At 38.5% G+C, this 21,287-nt stretch overlaps 1 protein-coding gene across 2 annotated transcripts in view; it reads right to left on the reverse strand.

Moving 5' to 3' along the window:
• Positions 1–5,858: 5,858 nt before the first annotated feature.
• Positions 5,859–21,287, reverse strand: part of LOC102197150 (proline-rich protein 5-like) — a 39,219-nt gene continuing 23,790 nt past the window's right edge. For both annotated transcript variants that reach the window (XM_005747899.1, XM_005747898.1), the window contains exons 3-9: positions 19,926–20,006; positions 19,653–19,701; positions 15,680–15,746; positions 14,244–14,335; positions 12,521–12,658; positions 10,981–11,098; positions 5,859–7,405 (exon numbers count right to left, since the gene is read on the reverse strand). In XM_005747899.1, the coding sequence (XP_005747956.1) occupies positions 6,966–7,405; positions 10,981–11,098; positions 12,521–12,658; positions 14,244–14,335; positions 15,680–15,746; positions 19,653–19,701; positions 19,926–20,006 (985 nt within the window). In that variant the 3' untranslated portion in view covers positions 5,859–6,965. The remainder of the gene's footprint in view (positions 7,406–10,980; positions 11,099–12,520; positions 12,659–14,243; positions 14,336–15,679; positions 15,747–19,652; positions 19,702–19,925; positions 20,007–21,287) is intronic.

Raw genomic sequence — 21,287 nt, forward strand, 5'->3', positions numbered from 1 at the left:
TGAAAATATTGTCGGGCATAAACCGGTCCGTGGCGCAAAAAAGGTCGGGGACCGCTGTTCTAGTGGACCCAATAATGTTTATTTATTTTTTCCTGGAAAAAGTGACCAAATATTAATTATCTGCGACTATCTGGGATCAACAATCAAAGACAGGTGGCTCTTTAATTTAGCAAAAAAGGTCCACCAAGGCCACTTCTTCTGTAAATTTCTGCTTCTTGGTCTACTCAGGCAGTGTTTGAAAAATCCATTTTGGACACAACAATAAAGTGCACATCATGCGCACATATTCATGTATCGTATCATATAATCATATATCCAATGTGTTATAACATACAATGCAATACTACTATATTATATGAGGCATTATATAAGGATTGAAATAAAGTATCTTACATCAATCAATCAATCAACGGGATATTCCAGTGTTTTAGCTTTAGTATAACTGAGATTTTAACACAGTTTAACAAACACACTCATTCCTAAATAATTGTTGAGTAAACAGTGATACTATTCACGTTTCATACTGAAGGTATGGTCAGAGTGGGTATATTCATATAATTCTCAACATTCACAAACATCCAAACAACAGTGCATTGACTCATTTGTGTTTGGAGGCAGAGTAAACAGAGGCGGCAAAAGTACAGACTTTCTGTACTAAAGTAGAAGTACAGATACTAGTGTTAAAAATACTCCAGTAAAAGTTGAAGTACTGATTCAGCTTTTTTACTCAAGTAAAAGTGAAAAAAACACAGGCTCTGAAATGTACTTGAAGTTAAAAAGAGTAGCTCCTTGAAGAACAATTCTACTAACCATTTTTGTACAAAGATAACTGAACCTTGTGCTAAATGGATATAAACAATATCAGTACACGAGAGTGCAAATATTTTTCCAATCTAAATTCTCATAAAAGATTCAATCTGTTATGTAGAAGAGAATGTAAAAAAAAAAACTATTTTCTGTTGCCTGCAGGGTGACTTTGTCTCCACACCTAAACAGTAAAATGAGTACAGTCAGGGGTTACAGTCGGATTTAGCAGGTGGGGGAACCCTAAGATCTGTGTAGTGGCTCAGCAAAAGGAAATAATTATTTATAGCATGAGCTTCAGTAGACTTTCTAAGTGTACATAATGTGACCATGTACACAAACACTTGAGTGACATTAGCTCTCCTTCTTTTCTCTCCCTGTGAAATACAGCACCTGGAGCAACACACTGTGCGACAAATTGCACACAAACAGTTTGTGTTTGCAGAGCTGATAGCAACGTTGAATTTTTGAAATAACCTGTCACTTAAAAAAACATCACTCCCTTCATGCGTTCTCCTCTTCTGTAGCGCTAGCTACATGCTGAAGTACTACAACCACAACATACCTGCACTCCTTCCAGCCCACTTTAATCCCCCCAAGTATAAACACTATAAATGAACCTAAAGTAACAAGTCTGTTTTGAAAATGTAAGGAGAAGAAAGTACAGATATGTGTTTTAAAAATGTAGGGAATAAATGTAAAAAGTTGTCAGAAAATTAAATACTCAAGGACAGACACCTGAAAATTCAGTACAGTAACAAAGCATTTGTTACCCATGCTGCAGATTGCTGCGTTAAAAGGGAAATCTTTATCTAATCTTGTGAAAAATGTCATGCACTTCTTATTTTTCAGATGGTGGATCCATGTTCATCAGCAGACAGTGAGTCTGTTTCCTCTGTGACTGTGGAGCTGAGTAGGGAGTCTCTGGACACTATACTGGATGGACTTGGACGCATCAGAGACCAACTGTCAGTAGTTGCTGGGAAGTGATCACTGAAAGCTCAGAGACAGTGCTTTGATTTTTACAGTGTGATGCTGATGTGTTTGGACTATCATCTGTGTCTAACAACTGCCTGTGTCCCCACTTTGCCCCAGTACAAAAGTCAAGATGAAATATGGTGGAACTATTTCCATCCATGTTGAGTTAGTGCTTTAAGAATTTCTCCAGTAATGAGGGTAAATTGAGACATACGGTCTCACGTCCTGTCTCGTCCAGTTGGCAAACATGTATACCTGGAACTTGATATAACCCATCAGATTTAGTCCTCACAGTTTTCAAGATAAAATTTATTGCCATACGTCTGCTCTTTACTTTGTATAGAGGTCCCAGTAGTGGGTGGAACCATGATAATATGTGTCTACTTCCAGTCAACAGTGAAAAAACTTTGGTTGCAAATGATTTAACCAGCTGAAATTGTCACAGGTTTCATGTCCTATATATCTGTGTATTAATTTGGTGATTTAGAATATATCTGAATGTTGTTTAACTAATGGATTAGAATGAAATATGTCTTTCATTCTAACTGTTCAATCAATAAAAATTTATTTTAATTGGATCTGCCACAAGTTGAAGCAATTTCCACGTCTTTTTTTTTATCAAGCAGTTTTAAATTGAAGACAGTAGCTTTTGCAGAGGCACTCAATTTATTCCCATTTCTTTCACTAGCTCTATAAAACATAAAACATACCAAAATTGTATTTTTGCACCAACAAGGTGATTCCCATAGCACTTTTAGCTGAAATCTTGGCATATCTTGGCACTGTTGGGCAAACCAGATAAGTTCAGGACAAAAGAAATAGCAAGGTCTAAAAAAACAAAACGATGTACAGCAGATAAAATATCTTTAAGTAATAGGGAAAATGCCAATTCTGTTCGCTCCAGTCTGAATGCCAAATGTCTTTGGGCAAGATACTAATCACAAGTTGCTCTCTGGTGCATCCATCGCAGCATGAATGTGAGTTAATGTTAGATGGAAGCAATTATATAGAAAGAGCATAGAAAAAAGCATTTGTGTGAATGAGGCAAGTTGTGTAAAGTGTTTGAGTGCTCACTTCGAGTCGAAAAGCTATCTAAGAACCACTCAATTTACCAATTAGTCTAATACAGCTAACAGGAACCACGTTGCAAAGGTGCCCCACAGACTACCAAACACATACTAGGAGGATGTAAGATGGGACAGTGTACACTGAGAGACACAACGAAGTTGCTGGAATAGTGTACAAAAACATCTGTGCTGCATATGGACTAGAAGTCTCCAGTTTCCAATGGCAGACGCCACCAAAGGTAGTTGAAAACTACACGGTTAAGGTCCTGTGGGACTTCAAATTCCAGACAGATAAGCAGCTGGCTAAACATTCAGATATAATGGTGGATCAGAAGGCTCATAAGACTGCAGCTTGTTATAGATGTGTCAATCTCAGTGGAAAGCAACATCAGGAAAGCACATGGAAAAATACAGATGTATCATGACCTGAATGAACAACAGGAGCAGATGTTTAAAGTTCTTGAGAAGGGGACTTTCTCCTGTTGATCTGCCTGCAAGAAAACTGCACTAGCCTCCATCTTGCTGTCATCAACCTGCAAATAGAAAGGGTGGGCCATCAGGATAAAATATATGATAATATCTAACCCTTTCCAGGAAATGTACCAATTCTCACTTGGTAGAAGGTGTTGTGCCAGACTGTTATGGTGATGGGAGAGCTGAGATAAAAGTCAAAGGCTTTTGATTCGCCAGTCCATTAACCAGATTTTATAATGAAATCGGGTTAATAACTAAAAGAGGAATATGGCAACTGCAAGTGGCTGGATGATGGAGTTTCCTCCAAGAGGTGGCTTGGCTCAGCTTTAAATATAGGATGAGGAGTGTAGATATCCACAGGGATGTCATAGAAAAGCTGCTGCTCCGCATCTCAAAAGGAGCCTGTTCATGTGGTTTGGGCATTTGTTTAGGGTGCCTCTTAGACACCTCCCTTTGGAGTTTTTACGGGCGGAGGAGACCCCAGGAGGAGACCCCAGCATGAACCCAGAACCCGCTGGAGAGATTATATAAAGTTTATTATTCACCCTGAAAAAAACTGGGTCTTTTAACAAACTTGTACTGAATACAGCTTTAATGAATTAAAAAATAATAAGAATTTGATGTACAAGTTTTAATTTATTGAGAATTTTCTCTTACAAAAATAATTCTGGCTGGATATTTGATGAGTTCATTGCAATTGGTTGCTTTCCTGGCCTGTATTTTGCTTTTGTAATCCACAAATTTTCAGAAGGATTGATGTTGGGACTTTGGGAAGGCCATTGTGGAAGCTTAATGTTAGTCTGCTTTATCCATTCCAAAACCAGTTTTATGTGTTTTTGGGATCACTGCAATGTTGGAGCGTCCAAGTTTCAACCACCTAGCTCTTGATTTGGGTTGAAACTTAAGAATTTGGGGGTATTCCAAATTCTTAAGTTTCAACCCATTCACTGCATACATTGTATCAGTACCACTGTTGCTAGCTAGCTCCAAAGGATTATGTTACTACCACCACCATCCTTAAAATGGTCAGTGTTCTTAGGTTTTAAAGTCTCCTCTTTAAACCTCCGAGCATATATCTTGTTAGTGTAGGCAAATAGCTCAGTCTTTGTGCTGATGTGGCCCACAAGTTCTCTACAAGAACTGGTTCTCGAGATGACCAAGGACCCAATGGTCACTAACAGAGTTCCACTTTTCCTCTATGGAGAGAGAAACTTGCAGAAGGATGATAATTTCTACAGCACTCCACCCAAAGGTCTGTATTGTAGAGTGGCCAAATGGAAGCCACTTCTCAGTAAAAGGCACATGACAGCCCACCTGGAGTTTACCAAAAGGCACCTGAAGGCAAAAAGTTTTTTCTTCCAACAAGACAATGACCCTAAGCACATGGCCAGTATAAAAAAAAAGAAAAAAAGAGTGGTTTTAGGACAATTCCTTTGTCCTTAAATGTTCTTGAGTGGCCCAGCCGGAGCCCAGACTTGAACCCAATTGAGCATCCTTCAAGACTGCTCAAAGAAGTTCTACCATTAATTGATATTTTCACCTATCGTTATTAATTGGCTGTGAACTACAGGCCTTTAAGGTTGAAGTAAAAAGCATTTCTTAAAAAGCCATCACTTGACCCAGATTTGTTAGCCAATCATTGGCAAATCTTCAACCTTTCTTTTATCTTTAAAAACAATGTTCACAGAGTAGTTATGAAACAGCTCATTATCTGCAGAGTAATGGTTTATTTTCAAGAGTTTCAGTTAAATTTCAGATCACATCACAGTACAGAAACAGTGTTAGTGAAGGTTAAAATAATGTCCTTATGGCCTCTGACAGTGATCTCATCTCGGTACTTGTCCTGTGAGACCTCAGTTCAGTGTTCGGTAATGTTGACCACAATATTTTGTTACAGAGATTACAGCATGGCATAGAAATAAAAGGCATTACACTGCAGTGTTTTAATCATATCCATCTAACAGACTCAAATTTGTTCTTGTAAATGGAGTTAATTACAGAGTTCTGCAGGGTTCCGTATTAGGAACAATTCTGTTTACATTATACACGCTTCCCCTAGGCAGTACCTTTCGAAGGCATAACATACATTTTTTCCGATCATTATCAAGCTGTCCTAAAAACTAATTAAAAAACCCTCAGTTGATCCAAACAGCAAGAATACTGAGAGGGATTAGAAAAGGCATTTTTCTCCCATACAGGCTAATCCCCACTGGCTCTCTGTTAAATCCAGATTTGAAATTAAAATCCTTCTCATTACGTACCATTTTCAATAATCAGCCCCCATATTATGTTTAAAAGCCTTGTAGTACCGTATTCCCCAAAAGAGCACTTTGCTTTTCAGACTGCTGGTCTGCGGTTCCTAGGGTATTTGAAAGTAGAAGGGGAGTCCGAGCCTTCAGCTTTCAGGCCCCTCTTCTGTGGAACCAGCTCCCAGTTTGGATTTGGGGGACAAGTTTAAGATTAGGCGTAAAGCTGTCCTTGCTGATAAAGCATATAGTTAGGGCTGGATCTGGTGACAATGAATCCACCCTTAGTTATGCTGCAAATGTCTTTGCTGCTGGGGGCTTCCCATGATGCACTGATTATTTCTTCACTTAACTTTTTTACTCACTCGGCATTTAATCGTTAGCTAATAATAAATGATTAAACAAATGTGTCTTTTATCCTGTCTTCCTCCCATTAGTCCCAGTAGATGGCTGCCTCTCAGCGAGTCCAGTTCTGACAGAGGATTCATCCTGTTAAAAGGAAGTTTACCCTTCCCACTGTTGCTAAGTGGTCACTGAAAAGGGGTCGTTGGATTGTTGGCGCTTCTCTCCATTATTATAGGGTCTTTACTTAACAACATAAAGCATTTTGAGGTGACTATTGTTTAATGGCTCAATAGAAATAAAATTAAAACTGAATTGAACATCACTGGAAATAACTGAAAATGGCTGGCACTGACGCGTCCCATCAACCCTGAACTTGAGAGGTTCTGAGAGTAATAATGGGAGAAACTACACTTTAATTTAGTTTCTTTTTGAATGAGGCTGAAACATGTTAAAATGTGGAACAAATTAAGCACTTTGAATACTTTCCAGATTCATTGTATTCTAGTTGACGGGCTCTTTATTTAGTTTTGTGTTTCTTAGCAAAGTTGCTGAATGGTACCAAATTTGTATGGAATTTTAATAGTTAACAATGACAAGGCTGGCTGGCTAACTATACACCTCTCCACCAACTCATGAAGATAAAAATGGTGACATCAGACTAAATTTTTGTATTAATTATAAACATATCAATGTGTCATTTATTATTTTTATTTTTGAAAAGTAAAGAATAATACAGATAAAAACAAATCTCAAACATTTTGAAAGAGTAGAAGTGTCCAATGTCTGGTATTGTACTGTAAAGCACATGAATTTGTTTTATTAATCAATTTTGCTATTTAATAACAGTCTTAAAAGAGAACCTCCTGATATTAGGAGACATACAAAGACAAAGAACCTCATAAGTAGTGAGGAACTTGACAGCAGCTCTTAGCTGATGCTAAAACATTCATTGCAGTTAAGACCCTGAGCAGACCTTTCCATCCTAGATGAACAAGCTTGGTACGGACGTTTCCTCGTGATTCCTACACAGTTTCTTGCTTTTTCTTCAATCTTAATAATGTCCTGCGAGTTTCTTTCTGCAGTTAGTTTCATTCGTCACCCTGAAGTTTTTCATCTTGTTCTGTCTCACATATCCAATGTCTTCTGAGCAATTTGGAGAATCTCCCATGACCAATTGGCGGCAGAAATTCATGGGACTCATAGGCTTGGCCCCCACCAAAAACCCAACAACTCCCTGTTCCTCTTCCCCTCTGCTGTTCTCCATCCCAGCATGCATCTTGTTTGAAACTGACAGCAGATGGACATCAGAGTGTGCATTAGCCACTGTGTGGCGCCGCACACCGCCAACTTTCTCCAGATATGCCTCCCCTTCTTGTTCTACCAGTGGAGAAAGAGATGAGGAGTCTAAGGAGCTATGATGCTGTGTGATCATAATCTCAGGCTGGGACTGGTCACCTAGCAGTGCTTCAGATGAACGTAGATGACAGGGCTCTGGTTGAGGAGAAATAAAAACAGAAAACTGATTTCAATCGACAAGTCATTTTTGTTTCATGTCATTACTTCCAGAGTCTTTTTTCAGTAAGTGGATTGCACATTCAGATTAGATCAGACTTCTTCTTCTTACATGAACCTTCAGTTACAAAACATAATGCTGATTTCCATCAAAACCTTTTTTTCAACTATCAGCTATGTTACATATTAAAAACCGTTACAACATTGTCAAAATACAGCTTTTACTGTGACTCGGATTAAAAGCGTGTTGGAAAAATGTTTTACTCCAACAGCATATCATTCAGGTGTCACCAAACAGCAGTTAATTCAGATTCTTTCATTTAACTTTAATAACTGCAGCTTCAAACTGTTTAGCAAAATATAAATAACACTAACACATGGATGCAGGGTTAAGTCACTCCATAATACCAGGCCATGCCCAGAAAAGTACAGTGTACTTAAGTAAATACTGTTTTTCTGAAAAATCACCAGGTAACGACTCAAAATTAGTTGTGCCGTACGCAAACAGGTCTCAGTCTAAGTCTAAACTGTGATTACACCACTAAAAACCTTCATTTTGTTTGTGGACTTAATGGTGTTTTTCAGCTCACTGCCGTGCTGTATAACCCAAGTGTGCTTTTGTTTCAGACTCAAATTCATGGCTCCTTCGATTACAGCAAGTCCTCAATGTCCTGAAACAGGAAAGCTGCCCCAGACCGACACACTACCACCATGTTTAACTGTTGCTATGATGTTATTTTTATGAATTGCTACGTTAGTTTTGTCAACCCTTTATATCTAACCCTATATTTGTCTCCTCAGTCCAAAGAATATTTTCCCCAAAGTCTTGGACCTGCAATGAGCCCTGAAATTCTTTAGATGTCATTCTAGGTTCTCTTGTGACTCCAGTTGTCAATGTGCTCTTAGAGTAATTTTGGCAAGCTTGCTGCTCTTGGGAAGGTTCACCACTGATCCAAGTTTTCTTCATTTATAGATAATTGTTCCCACCATGGTTTGCTGAAGCTCCAATGCCTACAACAATACAGAGAAACCCCCAGTGGTGACAATCATGATGTAAACTTCCTGTTCACTTGCTACTGCTATGTTTCCAAACATGTCTGCACATGTGTACAATGACACTCAGACTTTACTGACTTCAGATCAGTGAACAGCCAGGGGCAGCTGGTCTAGCATACTTGCTTCTTGTTAGTGTTCCACATAGTGAAAACATACTGCAAACAACCAGAAGAGGATGCTGGCCTTTTAGCTTGACAAATTCCAGCCTTTAGCTGCGTCCCAATTGATCCTGCAATGGATGCAGCCCCTAAATGGGAAGTGGGACAGAGCTGTTGTTAACAGGACACAAATCGTCAATGAAATGACAGAAATGATCAACACCGATCACAGCCAGTACAAAACATGGCTATAACCTCTGGGTCAGACTCTAGTGGTGCAGCCCAGAACCCTAGTGGTTATAGTCAAGTCTACTTAAACTGCCCTCAAGAAACAATAGCCAACTGTGACCACAAGATGGCAGACATGTACAGGGTGCAAGTAGAAAGGCACCATGAGATCCTTTCCTGAATAGAAAGCTGTTCAGAGGTGCAAGGTTGTTTTGATAGGTTTTAATATTTGTCCATTTTTCCATACATATCTGACAGAAATGAAGGAAAAGCAGAATATGTTCACTTTAATGACTGTTTTTAATAATTCTGTGAAGAATTATGACTCATAGAAAATATCTTTGGTTATTTATTTACAGTTCGTCACTTTATTGTAACTAACCTGTTCCTGTCAGAATGCTGTAGGAAAGACGAGCACTGATCTAACTGTTCAGTAGCAGACAGCAAGATTTGTGATCTGATCCATCCTGAAATTAAACCCAGCTATTTGATCCACTAATCTTTATTCAGTCGTGCAGAGATTGTGTATGTGTGTAAAACATTTTCAGAGTCTCCTCCAACAGGAGCACATTGTGTTTTGAAACGTGAAGTAACTGGTTATTGCTGGAATGAAACTACAAGAGCAGGAGCAGATTAAGCGGCCAACCTCTGAGAGGATTTAAACAGCACATTGCCTCTGACCTCTGAAACAAGCTGACTAAGTTCAGCAGGCACTTTTGTTGCAAACTTACTAATTATTTCTTAAAAACATAAACATTACTTTCTTAATGTAATCCATCTGTCATAGTAAAGATATCTATACCATTAGATTTGTATTGAAAATCAACTCAGATGGATGCAGAGGTCAATGTAAAACAATGCCCCTTTTTTATGTTTGAGCGACCTGAAATCAGAAATTATTGGTTAGCTATTGAAAAGTTAAAAGGACGATAAAAGATTTTAAAAAGTCATGCAATCACTATCAGTACTGGTTAATGAGTTAGGAACACAGATAAGCTACATTTTTTGATGGAAATGAAAATGATCAAGTGACAGAAGGGTAAATTCAAAGACAACCCAAAAACTCAAAGTGAAAGATTGATGCAGCAGGCTAGTCCATTATGCTGAAATGTCTTTACAACAACTCAGAATGGTACTCAGAAGTTTGCATGGCCCCCATGTGCTTGTCTAACAATAGACAGATGCCATCCTGGGGAGTTTCATCTCAGATCTGGACCAGGGCATCACTGAGCACCTGGACAGTCTGAGGTGCAACCTAGCAGCACTAGATGAACTGAAACATTATGTCCCAGAGGTGTTCTGTTGGCTTTAAGCCAGGCGAGCAAGTGGACTAGTCATGTTATCAATTTTCTTCATCTTCCAGGAACTGCCTACATACTCTAACCACATGAGGCCTGGCAATGTTGTGCACCAAGAGGAACCCCGGGACCATCACACCAGTGTAGCATCTGACAATAGATCTATGGATTTCATTCTGATACCTAATGGCAGTCAGGGTGTTATAACCTGTAGAGCCTGTAGAAGTATATGCGTCCTTCGCCAGACCATCACTAACCCACCACCAAATTGGTTGTGCTGAACAATGTTACATGCAGCATAACACTTTCCATGGTTCTCTGGAACCCTTGACATCTGTGAAAAGCACAAGATTTCTGCCATCAACCTGCCAATTCTGGTATTTTATGATAAATGAACACCAGGATCCATTGTTCCAGGCAGTGAGCACAGGGCCCATTAGAGGCCACGCTGTCATGAAACCTGAAGCCAGGTTATTTTGTTCGGTTCTGGCAGTGCTCAGCCTGTTCCTCCTTGCACAAAGGAGCAGATACCAGTCCTGTTGATGGGTTAAGGACCTTCTACGGCCCTATCCAGAGTTACTACCCGTCTCCTGAAATTTCCTCCATGCTCTCGAGACTGTGCTGGGAGTACAACGAACCTTCTGGTATTTTATCTTTAATACAATGTCATATCCAGATAATGTGGAAAAAAGTAGAACCACAATGAGTGAAAAATATAGCTCAAAAGCACTTTACGTTAGTCCTCAATTCAGAAGGTTAAACCAATAACCTCTGCGCTCAGGTGACCCAAGGTGATGTAAGCCTTAAAATCTGTAACTTTAACTGTAACAAATCAATGTAATGTAAAAGCAGTATCAGTGATCAGTGGACTGACCTAATTGGTGGCTGTTTCTATTGTGCAGGACATTGCAGATATATGGAGACACAACAATTTCCACGAGACTCTCCAAACGGTGATACTCCGAACTTGGAACACCCGACTCATGGATACCCTGGCAGAAAAAGACAAAGACGTTCATACAATTTTTGATGTTAAGTGAGTACCTTTGGGCCTCTGTATGATATTTTAAAAACTGAAGACATCACTTCAAAATACTAAGTAAGGATCAGAGTGGTCAGTAGTAATGAGAAGCATCTAGGCAAACTGTACTGCTACTGGAATTCATGCAGTATTAATGCAATCTAATATATCTGATACTTTCTAATTTCTAACTAACCCCCAATAAAATGTGCCAATTTAAAGGGATTACATTTGACATCGCTGTGCGTTAATATTTTGTTTTTTGCGGTCAAAGCCGACAGGTCAGAATGTTCAAAAGACTGGGCTCATTTTACAACTAATGAAAAATTCAACTAAATGCAATCTTCTATACAGGATGTTAGTTACATTTGCAAATATAACATTCTTCACAGCACAATATGTTTACTTTAGCAAGCAGTCAATGCTTTATATCAGCATCTTCAGGGCAACCTCCTGGCCCCACACTAAATGAACCTTTAGTAATTATTTCTTTAAATGTAGACAAGCAGCAGGCATAGTTCTGTCAGATCAAACGTACAACCACATTCTTAAATTGCTTAATTATTGTGAAAAAATTCCCCACCATTTATTACAGTGGAGTCAAGTTGATTTGGGTTGATTTAGGTCCTGAATGCTTGGTAACAAATCATCACAACAGCAACAACTACCATGTAGCTAGCCTAAGTTTACACTAAGTCTGAATTTAGTGTAAACTGTCATGACAATGAAAAACAATTTAGTATTGTAGTAATATCGATGGCAGAAGTACGATTATTTTGGCCCCGTAATGTGTCAGAATTATAACGTCTGTTATATCTTTATTTTATATAAAATATAGAGAATGGTATCAACTAGTGTATTGATAAGTAATATCTGTATCCAAAAATCAAAAACCTATTGAAGGTCTTCGTGTTAAAACTGTTTAGATCTAGGGGTATTAGTGATGATTAGTACTTTTAAATAGCCTGTTCTTTTATTTTTGCATTTTTATCTTTAATTTCACCAACAACAACACCAGTACGTAGCTCACATAAGAGTCAAATATGTTAGCAATAAACCCAAAATGAAAACTTTTATGGACTCACAGGTACTTTCTGTTTAATAATGGCCACACCTCTGACCTAACTGCATTCTTATGTTATGCTCATAGCTTTTCTTTATCTTTTGGGACATTAACATTTGATGCAAGCTCAGTTTTAGCTGCATTTCCAAATAATATGATTAAGCTAACGTGGACAAACTGTTTCATATGTATCTGATTGTATTTTCTGGGTTTCTGGGTTACAGTGATGTTGGCCATGAAGAAATATCGTGCTAATTAAGAAATAAAGGCTGTAACTGACTTGTAATTAACTTAAATAGAGCGAGTGATTGTGTGTGACTGTGTGTTTACCTGTAACACCAGTAGCATCTGTGTGACTGATGGAGGAATAGAGGTTGCATTTCCCAGAGTGTCCTCCAGGTGAAGTTTTAACAGCACCAGGTCTCTGAAGGCCAAGAGAGCCATCTGTCTCACAGTCAGCTCCTGACCCTGGAATGCACAAAGTCATATTTAAAAATACATAAACACAGACTATTATTAAAGACAACATTTCCGTATTGGTTAATTTGCTGGACACTTGCCTTAACCATAATCACTGCTACCTGCGCCCTACTTTCACTTTCAGCCAAGTCTTCCCATTAAAATTTCATAATTTACATTACGGTGACCTCATGTGGGCTTTTCATCCCAATATGATTTCAAATCTAGATAATGTGGAAAAAATACAACCAAAAAGAATGAAAAATATCGCTCAGAAGCACTTTACTTCAGTCCTCAGATCAGAGGGTTAATCTAATAACCTCTGCACTCAAATGACCCCAGGTGATGTAAGGCTTTAAATCTGTAACTTTAGATCTTCTAAAACCACGCACAGACACAGACTAAGCCCATGACACAGCTGTTTTGGACACAATATTGTGTGTCCAAAACATTCTTTGGACAAACAATTTTTTTTTTTCCAAAACATTTTTTGGACAATTGAGCTATGAAAATAACAGAAAAAACTTCTGACTGTTCTGATACCATTGTGGTAATCTCACAAATTCAAAAATGTAGCAAGAAAAGAAAAAGATTTACTTTTATGAACATCACAGTTTTCATTTGTTCACCCCTGCGCCCTGAGCCTGGTCCTGCTGTTAAATGGGAGTTCCTTTTCTTCTTCCATATCTCAGTGATTACTCATCTGATCATCAGGCTTCTCTCTCTCTCTCTAACATTTTTTGAGTCTATATCGTACATTATATGGCATCTTGTTGTTAACTGGTACTATACGAATGTCTTCTTTCAGCCTCTCCTTTTAGGGGCCTACATCTCCAGTCACACCAACCCTCTGCATGTCCTCAGTCCCTACATTAATGAATTTCCCCTTTGGTCTTCATTTTTTCTTCCTGTCTCAATACCCTTAGCTGCTCCTTCTTCAATATCCTTTGCTTAATTTATCCACAAGCCCTTATCTCTACATGTTCACACAATCTCATCCTTGCCTCTCTTATTTTGTCTACAAACACTGAGCATGATCTGCCACTCCTGACTCATCTAGCTCCTCCCCATGTTTTTTGTAAGACTAACCATCTTTAAACTCTATAATATAGTTGGTCTCACTACCATCCTTCCTCGCCGCTTCCCTTTTGTCACAAATTGCCCACTTCACCTGCCTGCAACCTCTTCTTGACTTCTCTCTTTTACACTGTTCCTTCAAATGGTTATCCCCAGGTATTTAAACTCATCCGCCTTCACTACCTGTACTTCATGCATCTTAAACATTACACCTCCCTAACTCCAATTCACACAGATTGTACCCGCCTTTCTTCTACTAGATTTTATTCCTCTTCTTTAAAGTGCATACCTCATCTCTCTCTTTCACCTGCTTTCTACTGTCACCACAGATCACAACATTATAGTTTAGAGTTTTGCAGACAATCATTTTTCTGGATTGGCAGATTTAAAGTAACATAACATAAGTAACATAATATAAAAAGGCTCCAGAAGTCTTGGTTTAATTGAATGCCGTATTATTAAAGTTCGGGAAGAACTGAACTATACATTTTTGTAATGTGGACGATGAACACTTTACCTGGACAGGGTAGAAGATGGCCTGCAGTGTAGGGAGGGTCTCTGTGAAGAACTGGTCCCACATACAGGCAAGGACATTAAGCTGGTTGTCATCTGTGGGGACACGAGTTAGAAATACAACCAATATTACAGTGATATGCTGAGCTTTTCCCACCATCTGAGGACTTACTCGTACTGTTTTTCTGTCTGTATAAACAAACAGGTTAACAGAAGATAGACACGAGCATGATGTTCTGCTGAAACCTGTTACTTTATAACAGATCAATATCCTTTATTTGGCTGCAACATAGTGGCAACAATCATATATGCAGTGATTCCATGGTCCATCAGACAATATCAGACACGGCCACTACAGCAACCTTTGGAAAATGTGGGGTGCCATCAGTGTCACAGTCGAACACATTTTTTTTTTTTCACATTTTAAATCAGTCAAAATTATTAGAGAAACAATTATTAGTTCAATCCTTTCAACCAGTTTTTTTTTTTTTTACACACAATAGTCACAATTTACTAAACCAGCTAAAAAAACCAACATAATAGAATTCAATAACTTCTACAGTGGGAGTGCAAAAATATCAATACAGTTCCCTTTAATCCAAATTCCACTAACTTACTCTGTTCAGTCTTAATGGAATGACAATTAAGAGCAGATTCAGCTAAACATTTTCCCCAGCTGATTGAAAACATAATATAATGTTAGAGTGCTATAAACTTCAACATTTCTTGGTGGGATTAACTGGATAGAGACGCATACATAGCAACATAAGAAATTCTAGTCTTTCGGAGGAATTGGCCCACTCTTCTTTCCTGAATTGTTTAAATTCAGCCAGACTTTAAACAGGCTGCTCATTTTTGAGAGAACGGCCTGTGTAAGCTCATGTAAAGGCATCTTAGCTTTAGTCTAAAATGTAATTAGGCCAAGTCAAAACCTTTATTTATTTTTTTGAGTCATTCAGAGGTTGCTGGTGTGCTTTAGATCATTGTTCTGCTGCACAACCCAAGTGTACCAGAGCTTTGTGTACTTGAGCTCCGTACCCCCATCCTTGCTTTTTAAAGAGTTAGAACAGAACTTTATTAATCCCTTGGCGAGGTGGCCTGGAGGACTGAGAACCTTCACAGACATATTGTATCCCTATTTCTGTAAAACAGTTTTTGAATTTTGTTCTTGAAAAGCACTATGTAAATAAACCTTACTTATTTGCAAATGACTTCATGCAGAATTCTCAGTGGCTTAAATACCACACCACCTAATCAAATTTCCCTTCTGTCATTTTAAATCCTACAGTTACAAGAATGTATTCATTTTCTATTTTATGGGCAATATGAGACAGTGCTGATCCAGGCCTGTTCTCTTCTACATTGTTCTGAGCTGATAGTAAACATAGGGCGACCTAAACATAAGAGATTCCAGCTTCTTTATATTAACACCCTACTAACCAGTGTCACTGTTTTGAAGAAGGATCTGTTCCAGGACTCCAGATAGACCTCGACTCAGCAGCTGATTCTAAAACATCAACACAGACAGACAAAGATTTGAACTGTGACAATCAAGCCAATAAGTAGGTCATCATCTACAAGCTGATGTCTTTAAATTTCACGCCACATTTCATGCAACTGCCATTTCAAATTGGGACAACATAAAAAAGAAAATAATCACACATTTAATCTTACCACATGTCAGATTAGAACAGAAGACAGGATTATAAAGAGATTCCCAAAGATTCAGACTGAAAGTTAACCAGTCCAAATACTGTGTGATCCTGTGTTCAGCGCTGTCTGAAAATCATTGTCAGTGTCCTAACCTGCTAAATTAACGCACTAATACCCAAACAAAAATCCATTCATACATTACAAAAGAACTAATCATATTATAAATATTGTGGTTGGTACTTTTCTACTCAATTTGAGCACGCAAAGCATTTTAATACTATGAGGCTCATTTATAAGAGTACTTTTTTCTAACCTAAGCACTTTCAACCTGATATCACTATAATAACACTCACATGGATGCATCACAGGCAACTCAGGGTTCAATATCTTATCACTGACCTTCCAGCTAGTCGATGACCTGCTCTACCTCTTGGGCCACAGCCACTCTAGCTTGTATTTATGTAAAAATATCACTACTGAAGCAGTGACCAACAAGGTATTATTGTTATTATAGCATGCATACAGGTGTTTTAACACATGGGTCAAATATTTTAAAGGCAGAGTATAAAAAGCATTGCTGTTCTTCCTTATTTATTGTGTTAGTAAGTAGCACAGGAAACTATCATCACTGTAACAGTGAACACATTTACACAGCACACATTTCCTTTCAGATAATGAGATACAGCAGAGATTGCTCTTTAGTTTCGCAGCTCTTTTCGCTCGTCACAGGAACCAGGAGCCCTGTGGTTTCTCAGTTGCGCGGGGCAACCAGACTTGGAGCACTCACAGCGCTTTTTTGTTTGGTTTGCTTGGCTCTTTTGGCAACGGCTGACACTGAACAGGGACTGCAGTTCTAGTACCATGGATTGTTCCTAGTGACACAATTTTTAAATTGAGGTTTTCTAAGAATTTCAGTGTTATGAATTGAATTCTGGTGTTAGTGAAAGTAATTCATAAAGTATCTGAGCCATTGAGAGAGATCTAAAGGTGAAAATTGTTTCTTGATCTTGAGTTCAGAGCAAATTGATTAAAGCTAAATGACTGAAGCAGTCATATCAATTAATATCAAGAGATTCAATCATTGGTTCTCTTGTGCAGTGACTAACATTAGGTAACTCAATGTACTACAAAGACATTAAAAAACAAACAAATAATGAGATTCATTTACAAATATTTGTATGGAAATGTTCTTATTCTGAGCAAAAACAAGAAAAAAAGAAAAGGAAATTACGGCTGGATTCATTAACCAAATTTGGATTCATTTGTTTTTAGGATCTAACAGTGTGCAAATCTGATCGGGGTTTTCTAACAGTCTCCACTGCCTCTGTTGTAGCTATGCAAGTGAAGAGAGAGACTATATCAAATGACACCATAGTTTCATCTGGCTCAAGTGAAAGTTCCTGCGCCTTGTCGGTAGAGTCACCTCCGACTTCTAACAATGCTTCTTGGTAATAAAGTGTATATAGCTGCAAAGCCGGTTTCTTTCCCCCTAAATGGAGCCACATTTGATTCAAACAAACAGGCTTCAAAAGCATGTGGAAGAAGCATCCACAGCCATGCAGTCCTTCACCTCTGCTCTCTGCTCCTCATGTGGATCACATACTACTGGGGGATGGCATTTCATTCTTCAACCAGCATTTGTCACAAGTTAGTGAATCTGTACAAGAGCACACCGAAGTCCCACAGGTGCTCGACGGGGTTGAAGTCAAGACTACAAGCAGGCTAATTATTCCATGCTTTACTCCCAAGTTCTGAAGGTAATCTCTGATAAATCCCACTCTTTTGAGGCGAGCATTCTTGTTTGGGAGAATAGAGTTCAGTTCCAGACTGTGGAAATATTGTATTGCCACTGGTTGCCGAGTCTAATCTCGATATCTCCAGCCCTAACTAAAAGCCTCCTTATAAAAATGAAAGTTTTAAGTCCAATCTTAAAAGCAGAGAGTGTGTCTGTCTCTCCAAATCCAAACTGGAAGCTGGTTCCGTAAAGAAGGGCCTGTCTCCCATTCTACTTGAACAACTTGAACAATGAACTAGGAACCACGAATAAGCCTGCAGTCTGAGAGCAAAGTGCTTTTTAAATAAAGCACGATGAGGTGAATAACTACCTAAATCAGTGCCCAGAGGCTTTTCAAGCAGCTCTGTAAACATATTGGCTTTTAGAAGGACTTAGTACATGTCCAATATTATCCACATGAATGCTTGATTGCAAGGTTTTCCTAACAGAACATTATAGTGATTTGTAATGTTCAGTATTTTTCACTTTATTTGTATAATATGTATTATAATATGATTATAATACTGTGGCTGTTTGGTGCATATATAAAGCAGAACTGTACTGTTGATAATAACACCGGATATTTAAATATTACTTTTTTTTTTTTTACTGAAGTCCTTCAGAATAACCACAAAAAATTTAATCTGAATGTCATGACAGAATGAAAGCTAAGCTGCTTCAGGATGTGAAGAGGAAAGACATTTTAGCACAAAGAAGACCAGAAACTCAGTGCTGACATAACATGCAGATCATTAAAAAAACAAAAACAGAAAGAAAAGAAAGAAAAATTAAAAAGGACACAAACACATCCGAACACAAAGGGGATGTGTTGTCAAAAAAAGCCTGCAATTTCATAATAAATGTCTTTCCAATTTTAAGATCAGTAATACAAGCGAGACAGAACTAAAATACTACAAGTCTCACAAAAACTACAATGGCAGTGATACAGTAGTTCCTGTGGCTCACAATCCATAACAATTTAAAGGTTATTTCCCATAAAATAACAAATTTGACTAACTTTAAAAATGATTAACTTTAAAAATAATTTCGGTGATCAACATATCAGCAAAAATATATAAAATTGTAGCAACTTTACATGATGCATTGAGAACTTCTACGCTGCTCCTCTCTTTTCACCACTCCACCTACATGCCACTATTGTACGTTATTAAATTCCTTATAATAATAATAATAATGGATTGCCTTTATATAGCGCTTTTCGGGACCCCTCGAAGCGCTTTACAATTCCACTATTCATTCACTCTCACATTCATACACTGGTGAAGGCAAGCTACAGTTGTAGCTGGGGGCAGCTGGGGCAGACTAACAGAGGCGAGGCTGCCATATCACGCCATCGGCCCCTCTGGCCATCACCAGTAGGCGGTAGGTGAAGTGTCTTGCCCAAGGACACAACGACCAAGACTGTCCGAGCTGGGGCTCGAACCGGCAACCTTCCAATTACAAGACGAACACTCAACTCTTGAGCCACGATCGCCCCAACAATACTATACTGCTTACTGTACTTTGTATCTTGTCCAGTTTATTGTTCCTGATATCTCTATGCAATACGTTTTTTTCTATTCTCTTCCCCCTCATCCCGTCACTATCTCTTACTGAGCCTGGTTCTGCTGGAGGTCTTCCTACTGGCAGTCACCATGTAGGATTCACTTTTGATCATTAGTGTTCTCTCTCCAAATTTGTAGTCCTCTTTACCTTAATATATTAAGTTCTTTGAAATGGGTGTTATTGTGGTGGCAGTGAATTGAATTGAGTATTGGTAAAATGCTCAAAAATCCAGTACCAGTACTACAAGACTAATGATAAGACAAAGTAAGGACAGTGCCCAACATCGGTAACAGTAAATGTTTCCCCTGCCCACGGAAAACAAACAGACCTTCAGATGTTTCTGACTTAGAGACTCCTGCTGACATGAACTCTGTTACTTTACTCAGGAGTAATAAAAGGTAAAAGAGGAAGAGAAAATACCTGGAAGTACTCTGTGATGAAGGAACCCATCTCAGTTTTAAGGAGCCACCTACAAAGACACAGAAGACTTGAGCAGTGAGGAAGACTGGCAGCTACCATGTTCCTTTTTATCTCACTCACACAGTCCAAACCAGTTTCTTCTTTAAGTTCATTTAAAGTTAAATTAGTTCTTCACTTATTGTTTCTGCTGACTCTTTCCACTTCTTCTGTCTCTGCATTTTGTTCTGTTCTGATTCAACAAGGCTACTTTGAAAAGAAAAAGTAAAGTGTCACCTGATGCTCTCGTTAAGTGTGTAGAGCTCATTAGTCTGCAGAGCTCCCCCCTTGAACACCTTGATCACAGCTGATTGGACCCTGAGAGAGAAATAAAACAGGTCAAGCAAATAAATTCTAGCTTGTATTGATCATAACTTAAATACAGAAATCTTTGTTTTATCATACCGAGTTTCTGAAGAACTAAAAAACAGCAAACTGCATTATGTCTCCAGTAAGCTAGATCTTAGGCATTTTAAAAACTCAGAATGTAATACTTCGATTACTTATTTCCTTAGATTTTCAGTTGAAGCTGAAGGCATCATAACATTTATACCACCAGGGTCAAATATTTCAGGTAGAATGCCACAAGCTCCAAACAATAAATTACTGTGAGTTCTTCCCTCATTTGCATTGGTCAGGTCTAACCACAAATTTTGAACTGGACTTGGGTTCATTGATTTGTCACAGCAACACCAGGACACTTTGTAGTTATTAAACCTTTCTGCCACAACTTCTGAAGTATAGTTGGGGTCACTGACCCATTTGCAATCACTTTCTAAGGGTTGAACAATTAAGTTATCACAAAGGCCACATGAAAACCTTAGACTGCTGTGAAGGGCTGCACTTCAGCCCTGAATAGAGATTATCACGATCTGAGATTCTGAGATTCAGATTACTGAATTCAATAATCTGAAAAGATTTTCAGAAAACTTGACCTCTGACCCTGACTTTGAGGTAAGTTTCACAGATATTAAAACTTGTCCAAGATTTTTAGTAGATGCACCTATAGTATCAATTTGAAAATCCTACGTCACCCCACTGGTCAGGCACACATGGTAATACCTGATCAGCCTTTCACCACAGAGCAGTAAAGATCAAAGACTTTCACAAAAATATCAAAAAATATAACGTTTTAACCCTCTACTGCATGACGTTTTTGGGGGAAAAAAAAAAAATTCCACCCTATTTTGGGGAAGCTTTAGGATCCGTAATAATATATCAATCATAAAATCTGACCCCCCCCCCAAACAGATATTGGTTTGTTGCTTCAACGCAACACTGTGCGACAAGTGTAGTCAAACACCAAGTTATTCTATAATAAGTTTTATTAGTATGACAAGAATGAACAAATACACAAACAACAAATAAACAATTTCACAGAACAATAAAACACCAAAATACATCCAACACTTGATCAGGGATCTCTCAGGGTGTCTTGTGCATTCAGTGTTGAAACTCAGGAAGCAGTTGGGGTCGGGGTGAAGCTGAGGTGCACATTGCTTTTGCGGCACATTGCTCTTGGTGTACCACTGCACCCTGGCACCATGCATCGAAAAGAAAAAAGTATTAGAAAGAAAGAAGTGCATGCACGGGTGCGCA

The sequence above is a fragment of the Pundamilia nyererei genome, unplaced genomic scaffold, assembly GCF_000239375.1.
Source record: "Pundamilia nyererei isolate P.nyererei 1_Seehausen unplaced genomic scaffold, PunNye1.0 scaffold00208, whole genome shotgun sequence".
Lineage (NCBI taxonomy): Eukaryota > Metazoa > Chordata > Actinopteri > Cichliformes > Cichlidae > Pundamilia > Pundamilia nyererei.